At 41.6% G+C, this 10,208-nt stretch overlaps 2 protein-coding genes and 1 pseudogene across 4 annotated transcripts in view; all 3 read right to left on the reverse strand.

The window, feature by feature from the left end:
- The window catches only part of spata20 (spermatogenesis associated 20), a 42,676-nt gene extending 40,080 nt beyond the window's left edge, over nucleotides 1-2,596 (reverse strand). Inside the window, exons 1-4 of one of the 2 annotated variants that reach the window (XM_071907769.2) lie at nucleotides 2,439-2,596; nucleotides 668-796; nucleotides 526-590; nucleotides 47-201 (exon numbers count right to left, since the gene is read on the reverse strand). In XM_071907769.2, coding sequence (XP_071763870.2) covers nucleotides 47-201; nucleotides 526-590; nucleotides 668-777 — 330 coding nt within the window. In that variant the 5' untranslated portion in view covers nucleotides 778-796; nucleotides 2,439-2,596. Of the gene's footprint in view, nucleotides 1-46; nucleotides 202-525; nucleotides 591-667; nucleotides 1,282-2,438 lie in introns of those variants that run through there. The other variant, XM_071907768.2, reaches the window with a different exon arrangement.
- Nucleotides 2,597-2,715: 119 nt separating this feature from the next.
- Nucleotides 2,716-6,063, reverse strand: LOC139918443 (PI-PLC X domain-containing protein 1-like; annotated as a pseudogene). Its single transcript, XR_013507568.1, has 7 exons — nucleotides 5,995-6,063; nucleotides 5,746-5,868; nucleotides 5,063-5,187; nucleotides 4,822-4,951; nucleotides 3,937-4,092; nucleotides 3,539-3,722; nucleotides 2,716-3,358 (listed from the first exon to the last, which is right to left on the reverse strand). The product of XR_013507568.1 is annotated as a PI-PLC X domain-containing protein 1-like (transcript).
- A 1,098-nt stretch (nucleotides 6,064-7,161) lies between these two features.
- LOC139918340 (pepsin A-like) lies at nucleotides 7,162-10,060 on the reverse strand. The gene is made up of 9 exons (XM_071907673.2): nucleotides 10,005-10,060; nucleotides 9,472-9,622; nucleotides 9,206-9,323; nucleotides 8,848-8,966; nucleotides 8,373-8,569; nucleotides 8,144-8,260; nucleotides 7,893-8,034; nucleotides 7,620-7,718; nucleotides 7,162-7,504 (listed from the first exon to the last, which is right to left on the reverse strand). The coding sequence occupies exons 1-9, from the start codon at nucleotides 10,058-10,060 to the stop codon at nucleotides 7,367-7,369; spliced, it is 1,137 nt and encodes a 378-aa protein (XP_071763774.1). The 3' UTR covers nucleotides 7,162-7,366.
- Between the last annotated feature and the right edge of the window lie 148 nt (nucleotides 10,061-10,208).

The following is a 10,208-nucleotide window of genomic DNA, read 5'->3' on the forward strand; positions in this document are numbered from 1 at the left end:
ACTTATAAGAGATCCTAAATGCACACTCACGCATATGCGCACACACCTGTACAAATGTCATGTAGACCTTGTCCACATCAGGTCTCTCTTCTCTGTCAACTTTGATGCAGACAAAGTTCTCACTAAGGAGTTTGCCAATTTCCTCATCCTCAAAAGACTCCCTCTCCATCACATGGCACCAATGGCATGTTGAGTAGCCCACTAAGAAAGGGGACAGCGGGGAAGAGAGATTTAGAGGTAAAAGAAATGTTTCACTTTCAATAAAAGCACTAATGTAGTAAATTAGTATGAAATCATGTGCAAAAAAACTTAAAATTCCTCCTTTTCACCTGGTATTGACAGGCTTCTAGTATCCTGATTGTGTCTACATATGATTGAGCTGAATTATTATTACACCTGACGTCGCCTGAAGATGCATTGCATTTACACTTTGTTGTTAATGTTCCCAAATGCATTTCTGACCATTTCTGGATTTTAAGTGTTTTAAGATGCATGTTAATGCCAGGTGTAATAGAGGTCTATTACCTGAAAGGAAGATGGGTTTATCTTCACTCTTGGCTTTGTCAAAAGCATCTTGTCCCCATGGATACCTAAGACAAAGATGAAATTAGGCTATGTTTTATCAGCTTTCAGAGCGTGTGCCTGTCTGTAGTTTAAACTCACTCACCAGTCAACAGGGTTGTGTGCGTGTTGCAGCAGGTAGGGCGACCTCTCCTTGGCTAACCTGTTGGTGTGTTTGTGAGAGGTCGATGGTGGCCCTTCACTTCCCGATGCCATGCTCAAACTGGCAGATGAACTGGACATAAAAACACACAAATTACTGGTTCTAGCCTGGTGCAGCAGGCTCCTCCAGCACCTTTCTAAGTTTTCATTAATTTTTTCTTCTTCTTTTTTTTCTTTTCATTACTGTGTAATTAATGGCCTGTAATTTGAAGGGTTACCTAAAAGACTAAAGAGTATTTGGCCAGCTGTCAAAATTGACAATAGCAAGCAAGCTAATTAAAACAGCTAGCTACTAATGTATATAATATTGTAGCGAGCAAAGCACCTGGTGTAACAACAATTCAACAGCAATGCAACAACATAGTACATGTAACATTACATGAGCTGGCTGAACATAAACCTTGCATAAGACAGCATAGGTCACCTATTAGCACAATTGCTAGTCTTCATTGCCTGAAGTTAATTGGATATTACTTGATAGATATTTCCTGTCATTGCTGCGTAATTAATTGCCTGTAATTTAAAGGGTTACTTGAAAGACTAAATAGCAGTTGTCAACCTGCCAGCTGTCAAAACTGACATCAGCAAGCAAGCTAATTAAAAACACAGCTACAGTACTAACCTGTATATAATATTGTAGCGAGCCAAGCACCGGTCTGTAACAACCACAAACATAAACCAACATAAAATAGCGTAGGTTACCTATTGGCTAGCAGCATTAGCCAGTCTTCACTGCCTGAAGTTTATTGATGGCTAGTTTTATCTAACGTTATCTAGTGAGCCGTTAAACTACAGTAGCTAACATGCTACCAGTTAGCAATTACTGTCATGCAGTAACGCGAGTTACTATCTATTTAGCCAGAATACACTGTATAGCACATGGTTATCAAGTAGCTGTTAGTGAGTTAGCCACACAGAAGCCATACCACAGACAGTATACAGTATATTGAGATTGGCCATACCGTCTTCTCTGGAAAGACACGGCAAACTCCATTAACAAATCTGTTATGTGACCATACTTACGTGACAAGTCACATAACGTTAACTCAAAATATGATGCAATACATTTTCTGGATTGTTATGAAACACATTTAAATTCGGCATACATATAATCCACCAACAAGCATTTACAGTATATTGAGACTGGCCATACCGTCTTCTCTGAAAAACACGCCAAACTTCATTAACAAATCTGTTATGTGACCATACTTACGGTGACAAGTCACATAACGTTAACTCAGAAAATATGACGCAATACATTTTCTGGATTGTTAGGAAATACATTTAAATTCGGCATACATGTAATCCACCAACAAGCATTTATTTCAATACCATTTTAAACATTTATTATTGGTTTACACTGGTTTACTCAATGGTGAACCTGTTCTTGAAGTTGTCATTTTCTTGAAAACGAGTGTTGCTTGGTGAATTATATGTATGCCGAATTGAAAAGTGCATCCTAAAACTTCGGTCTTAAGTCATATGTTATGGGACATGTACCTTTGCCAATAACAAGAGACGCATTCAATTGTCAGATTTTTGAATGGAGTTTTGCGTTACGCTCCTCCTTATACAAAAGAGAAAGGCACGTAACTGGGCAGGCGATACAGTAACTTCACAGTAGCTATCATGCTACCAGCAAGCATGCTTGCTACATGACAAACTACCGTTAGCTAGCTTATTAGCTGACAGCTGGCTACTAGCCGTGGCTTTACCTGAAGCGGTAGTGGGCCGGCGGGGGATGGAGAAGCGGGGACCTGTCGCTTGCTGGTGGGTGAGGAGTTTGTGTGACACCCCTGATATTACACTCCGGGATCTGATGTGGACTGTCCGCTCCCAAAAAAGCTATACTTAGCAGGCGAGCAGGCTCCACACGGCTATTTTTTGACGCCGACCGCCCCCATGCTAGTCTTAACATCTTAATCCAACAGCCAGTGCAAGTTGACTGCTGTGTTGCTTACTTAAGCTACTTTGTCAGACCGTCAGACCAACCAAAACACTCAGCAGGTAGAAGGGCCTTACTTTATTGCAGTCATATAATTTGGCCACATGATGGCGCTGTAACAAGAGAGGACCACTAATAACAATCACTTTCAGAAGCGTGTGCGTGTGTGTGTGTGTGTGTGTGTGTGTGTGTGTGCGATTTGATTATATCCTCATACCAAAGAGAACACACGAAAAGAAACCTATGCTAATAACTTCACTAAACAAAGGACTCCTCAATTTTTCTCTTTTTAATATGTTCTTGTTACATTGTGCCAAAAAATCTGAGGCCGTTCTGATTGTGTGTGTGTGTGTGTGTGTGTGTGTGTGTGTGTGTGTGTGTGTGTGTGTGTGTGTGTGTGATGGAGAGAGAAGGAGATGTGTGTTTCCCACTGTACTCTCAAATATGTTTACAGCATTTTGTCATTGAGCTTGATGACAGTGGAGACAAAGTCGTCACGATTCACCAAGTCTGAGGCGATGATGTTCACACATGTTTTGCAGGCTCCTGGAGTTTGCTTTTTCACCCACTCCAGCAGCGTTGGCAGACTCCTCAGTATGGCCTTGGCCAGGGTGTCACAGGGGCGAAGGATGTACTTGACTGCTTTGCTATTCTCCGGCAGAGTCAGATTCAAACCGCAGATGAAGAAACCTGCCAATCAATGGAGGGCAACGCTCAGCAATCTCTTTCTCATTTACCAAAACAGCATAGAAATAGCTATAGCCTACATTTTAAATGACACTGCAGTGCAACTCAGTGGGAATCAAACCCACTCTGGCATTATTAGTACCATGCTCAACTCACTGAGCTACAGGACCATAGAAAACTCACGGTTGAGAGGCCTCCCAGGTTTCAATTTGTCATCCAGTTTTGATTCAACTTCTGCAGAGTCCATACTTCGACCATAGTAGTATGTTGGATTCATCCATAACTCTGGGTGCTGATTTGCTTTATAATCATATGAGATTATGACGTTTCTCCCTGATTCCCAGCAGCATTTCAGAGTAGGGGTTTCCTGTTATATGCGAGATGAAGAGTGTTTTCAATTAATCGTTTTATTTATTTAGCTTATTTTTTTTGTTTTTAGCTTGTGTATTTCTTTCACTTTTATTTGAGAGGTCATAGTACTTGACTTTGGTACTTCATGATGTGATATGTTAGACTCATCCATTTCAATAAACCAGCCACATCTCTATTCAGAGGCGTGAAGATATTCTATAATACTGTACCCGTGTATGGAAGAGTTTGGCTCCAAACAGGGTCTTGATGAAGCTGATCAGATGGTTGTGGAGGGGGTCTTCCACCCCTTTGAAGTGGGATAAAGCCAGGATCAGGATCTCTTTAGGGTGCATCTCTGCCCAGTCATTTATAACCCTGAGAACACTCTGACACACACATAGAGACGGACATAGAGAAACGGTGACTCTCTAATACAGGAAGGGTCAAATGAAGATATACAGTATATTTTGTTTGATATATAATTTCAGTTGATTCAAAGGAAAAAATACGTTATAGGGATAGTTCACTTCGGTGGATCATTTGCATTTTTTGTGCATAAGAGTGCACAAGAGTGCTCATGAATGATCCAAATTTTTACCTCAAATGAGATATTTCAGACACCACTGGTATGATTTTGACAAAACTGGAGGGATGATGCATTTTGCATTTTGGCTTTTAAAAACGTTACACTAATTTGCCTGATGGTGACGCTGTATTTCCCGGTCAAAAACTTTGCAAGGCCATAACTGTTGCATCACCAGTCCGATTTTGATGAAACTCGGAGTGATGATGCATCTTGTTACTGATTGACCCAAGGGGTGCCTGCATGACATGTTTACTCGTTCATTCTGTGTTCTGGATCTAACTTGACAAGTAATTATTTTTCCTGTTTGCAGTTATCCATATTGAGAGCTGGGAATAAAAGTCCCACATGCCAGTGGTGGCAGCTTATCCACAGAGCAGCTATTGATGAAGGTGTCAACCCTCATCAATACCTTCACCTGCTCCTGAACTTTTATGGAGGTGTGCGTTGCTGAAAGATGAAAATGTTCTCCCAAAGCGGCATATTGTGTTAATAATGAGAGTATGTCTGACATTTTCATCGCCAGCCTCACCTCCACATCAGTCTGTGTGTACAGACCGTGGTAGAAGTACAGCCTGGTGGGGTCGCTGTCGTCTGGTCTGAGTGATTCTCAGGTCAAAGTAGCGAACCCCTGCATCCAGTTGTTCTGTGATGGTCGCCTCCTGTATCACAAACCAGCACAATGATATGACAGACAAACTACACTAACTTCTCTGCCTTTCTTGCACACACACAAATACAGCAGACACTCACAAGATGTGAATTACTCTGACCTGAGTGACGGTCCACTTGTATATTATTTTATGTACACAAGGAAGCTTGTCCAATGGTTTCAACTGATCAGGCTCAATTATATGTGAGTTTACGTCCAAGTCATAACTCATCGTGTCATGGCTACCTAGGAATGACCAAACACACACAGACACACACACAGGCTTCAGAAATCAGAATCAGAAATACTTTATTGATCCCCGAGGGGAAATTGGGTTTCGTTGCAGTTGCTCACAGAAATATATATAGGCATAGAGAAATTATAAGAAAAATAGAAATAAGAAATAAATATAAAAATATGTAGAATATGTGCATTATACTACAATAAAATAAAAATATGTAAAGTACCATATGTGCATTATAAAACTATGTGCAAATAAAAATATGTAAAGTATGTGCATTATACTGCAATATATAACAACAATAATATAGAAATAAGAAAAATAAGGGGGGGAGGGGGAGTAGGAGGAAATCCCTGACCTGGGCCTTTCAACTTCTGCTTTTTTCCTTCCCCTTTATTTTGAATTATTGCACAAAAGTATTACCGGAATCAGTATTGCACAGGCTTCATAACAATATCACTGTTTTAATGTTCTAGATTGTTTAATAGATCGGTACAGTGTAACAACTGGCAAGTGTACAATACAGTAACACTGTAATCAATAATGCCGTTTCAGCATCATACCTGGTATAGCCAGATTCCACAGGGGGATGTTCTGAAGTTTATCTGGTAGTCCTGACATCCAGTCAGAGGAGCCAGATCTTTCTCCTCTCCCTCCTTGGTCTACAACCACAGCCATCTGAAATTCTACATACATGTACAACTCACCTTGCAAATCTCTTACAAAATACGACAGTTTGTAGCTCAAAATGAACAAATTGTCATGAAATAGAAGGGACTTAAACGTCAAAAGTTTGGAGAAACACTGCTCACCTTGCCAAGGTAATTTCCAGCCCCGCTTCAATCCTTCTGTCCTTAGGTTTTGACAGTGAAGCAGTAGAGAGTTGGAATCGGTTTATATAGTTAAGTGTAGGCTCATTACAACACTGAACAGCCTATCCTTTACTGGGAGGAAAAAGCAATATGTAAATGATCTACCATTCTTGACAAATGCACAGTAATTCCACAGTAAGGGTGAAACAAGGAAGTCACTCAAGTATTTGTTCTCTAGCAACCCAAATCCAAACAAATCAGCTTACAATAGAACCAGTTTTGATCTGAATGTTTGATAATGGATTTACCTAAAAAAAAATAGGAATGTTTTTTCCATTCAACATGTTGTATTATCATAGAACACACTTTAAATTTAACATTGTCAGTATTTGCTGATCTTAAACCTGTAAGATTTTAAATATTTTTTCGGAAAATCAATGTACTAACAGAAAAATCGGTCAACTCTGTTATAGACAAATTGGGTTAAATATATATAGTCAACAAATGTAATACAATTTAAAATCATGCCTTCCCTAAGAGAACTTCTGTCTCTACATCCATTAATTCAACTTTAAATCTAATAAGATAAAGACTTTTTGTTTTGGAGTAAAAAAATCAAAAAAATTAACATGGTAGTCAAGTTAAAAATAACAGTTTTTCTTGCTCCTGAATTGACATTTTGGAGGTATGAGGTTTTTACCCGACATTTTATTTGTGTCACCCTATAGGTAAACACTCAGGTAATGTAATTATCAATGATTTATCAAAAAATTAACGTTAGACACTAGTCTGACATGCTTGATAAACACAAGTCCAGGGCAAAGTGTATGAATGAGGAACAATGGTAAGACGTAGAGCAAATACACATATCTTTCTTCTCTAACATCTTGTTTTAACATCAAATCAAGGAGGTAACTATGCCATTTCATAGGGTCTTTAATATGACAATAGAGTAAACATATGCACAAGAATCTACTACACAACAGTGTTTTATTGCATGCATGTTTCATGTTTCATGTGTTCATATCATAAGATTCTTTGTGATTTGTTCCCATGCGTTGCCATCTTGAGCGAGATATTAGCTCATCATTGTCACAAACCTACATCCCTCTCTCCTTATAGTACAACTGAAACACAAAGCCACTACACCAGTCGAGATGCTTCAACTCATTTTATTGCTTTTGAAGAAATTTCATATAGAATCTGTTATAGGATAGAGGATAGCTCTCAGTCTCAGGCGTTACATAACTCATCACAGTACTACTGACATGCACGCATGTCGGAAAATGGCATTATTGCACTAGGATGCATATATCGTTGTTGCGTGGCTCTCGGACGATTCATCCAGGTGATCTTGGTTTGATTATCTAGCCTAGACAGCCTTGGCCAGGCCCACCATGTTCTGGGCTCTGTTGAAGACGGAATAATACTGTCTGATGAAGACGTCACCCAGGATCCACAGGCTGCTGCCTCCATTGCCGAAGCCGGTGCGGCAACCGAAGTACTGAGACTGTGGGAGGGAGGAGGAGGAGATGTTACGATGGAGGTGAAGTATGGTGAGGTGAACACACACACACACACACACACACACACACACACACACACACAGAGACACAACCACTTACCTGGCGGACATAGGCAGAGGATGGGATGGTGAATTCCTGTCCGTTGATGTGGAAGGTCACATCAGGCATTTGGGAAATGTTGTTACAGTTAACAACATACTGAGAGGACAAGGAGAGAGAGGATGGGAGAGGGAAGAAAGGGAAAAGGAAAGGGAAGAAAGTGTATCAATATTTGTTGCGTTATTCAACTTTCGCCTCTGTCAAGTTGCATTTCATTTCAGGCTGCAGAGATCTCATCCAGCCCACCCCCCACACATCCCAGCTGGCACTTACGTCTCCGTTCTGGCTTCCAGCTCCCACCCGGCTGTTGATGCTGGAGATGGAGCTCTGGGGCCCGACGATCAGAGAGGTGCCAGTGTCCACAATAGCCTGGCAACCGCCATTGCAGGCCACAACCTGACCATTGACAGTGACGCTGGAAGGGGACATACGGCACGCATCAAGCAAAAGTGCACATTGCCTGTAATATCGCTTTGTTCTGAAGACATTTTTGAAGTCCTGTGCTGGTGTATCCCTGGTCTTACCTGTCCACTGTGATCTGCCAGTACAGCTCATTGGAGAGGGGGATCCAGGTGATGGCACCCTGGTAATGGTTGGGGTCAGTACCACCGAAGGTCACCACACTGCCTCCCTGAGCGTGACTACAGAGGAAGGAAAGAGAGCTTGTTTCTTGAGAACTCTATAAATAAACTCGACTATAAATAAACTCGACTCTATAAATAAACTCTATAAATAAACTCTCCCTGTCCTTACGAGCTCAGGTAAACGGAGAAGAGGTCCTGATTGACCAGGCCCTCCTTCATCATGTTGTCAAAGACAGGCGTGGCATCGGAGGCGGACAGGCGTGGGTAGGCCAGGCCCAGGATGCCGTCAGCACGCATGTACTGCATGAAGGGAGCTTCACTCTCACTCATTCCGAAGATCTGGTTTTGCACGGGGAGTCCACCCACCTGACGGCCAGACACCGAGACAACAAAGGGATTGTAATGTGAATTCACAGTTGGATCTTTAAAGTGGTAATCCACAATATCCAGATGCAGAAGTATGAACTACTATATTAGTCTTAAGGCCAACTGATACATATATTTGTATTTCATCATGAGGAAATCAGTATACCTTTCACTTTGAATGTGCTGGGACAAAATAATAATCAAATGTGTCAACACAGTGAATGGACATTCATCTCCCAGTACAAGTCAAGATGTTACTGTATGCTTTTATTCCTCACCGTCACAGTGTCGTATCCCAGGAATCCAGTCATGCTGCCGGTGCCGTAACGGATGCTGAGAGGACTGCCGTTGTGTCTGTAGGTGCTGCTGGTGCCGGGGTTAAACTTGTCATGGTTGTCTGGGAGAGAACAGAGGCGAAAAGGGTAATGTGTACTGATATAAACTCCCTATGTGTAGTTTAGAATAACAAAATAATATTTTTTATATATAAAGCACTTTTCAAAGCACAGTTCCAAATATTCCTCCGGTGAAAGAAACAAGACTGCAAAACTCTCCTAACTTAAAATCTCAGTCCAACCATCTACCATCCATGTATTATATGTGTATAGATGTGTATGCATTCATTGTTTAACATACTGCAGGCTGGGCTGCTGCAGTAGATGGAGGGCACCCACAGGTTGGAGGAGCCGGTGTCAAAGACCACCTTGAAGGACTGAGGAGGAGTTCCAATGGAGATGATTCCATAGTAAGCCAGCTGGAGAAGAGGAGAAGATGCAGAGGTTCTTCAATAAACTAGACGTAACCAAATAGGCCATGCGTGAAAGTCGGCTTCACCATAACATCCATCCATCCATCTTTACTTCCATTCATTCATCCATCCAGCTTTAGCAGCCGTTACTTACGTCGGCGTCGTTGGTCATGGGCTCGCCGGCCACGGCGAAACTCTGGTCGAACTTGAGCATGGGTTTGTAGGGGAACTTCTTCCTGTACTCCTCCCACAGACCCTGCTCCTCCAGGACCTCCCTGGCAGACTTGCCCTTCTCCAGAGGGATCCTGGGATACACCAAAGGGAGCAACTTGAATGATCTGAATTCTGTGCTGTTATTGACCTGTTAAGAGGTCTTTGCTGGTATGTCTTTCCTCCTGAAACCTCTCACTGTTGGTATTTGAGGAAATATGACAGAGCCATAAATGTGACTATGACCCAGCTGCCTTTATTTAAAATCAAATTCCCTCTCAAATAGAATACATAAGGACAGACCTAACACCTGTTAATCAAAGTGTCATGGATGTAATTTATGCTCTTAATTTCTAGTTATTTCAGAAGAGGTGATAACTTTTTTTGTAGTAAGACTGATCAAGTAGCATGGCTTGTGGACTTGTGGACATTCAAAGCAGTGCTGTGTAACTAACCGGAGCGGTCAGACTGACTTACTGGACGAGGCACTCGGACAGTGCCACCATGGCACACACAACAACTGCCCACTTCATGGTCTCTGCTCTGCTGTCAACTGTGGAAGATGACACATTTCAGTCAAGCAACACGCAAAGTCACATCGCTAAGCCAAAATACACTGCAGAACCATTCAAACTGAACTTCTACAATATTAGTGAAGTCATTAGTGGACTCGGACTCACC

The sequence above is a fragment of the Centroberyx gerrardi genome, chromosome 20, assembly GCF_048128805.1.
Source record: "Centroberyx gerrardi isolate f3 chromosome 20, fCenGer3.hap1.cur.20231027, whole genome shotgun sequence".
In the NCBI taxonomy this organism is placed as follows: Eukaryota; Metazoa; Chordata; class Actinopteri; order Beryciformes; family Berycidae; genus Centroberyx; species Centroberyx gerrardi.

Bases quoted from the DNA above. Each gene is read 5' to 3' on its own strand.
- LOC139918340 (XM_071907673.2), bottom strand. From the start codon at position 10,060: ATGAAGTGGGCAGTTGTTGTGTGTGCCATGGTGGCACTGTCCGAGTGC. The intron at 9,623-10,004 runs GTAAGTCAGTCT...GGTGTATCCCAG, and splicing joins CTGTCCGAGTGCCTCGTCCA to GATCCCTCTGGAGAAGGGCA. The intron at 9,324-9,471 runs GTAAGTAACGGC...CCTCTTCTCCAG, and splicing joins CCATGACCAACGACGCCGAC to CTGGCTTACTATGGAATCAT.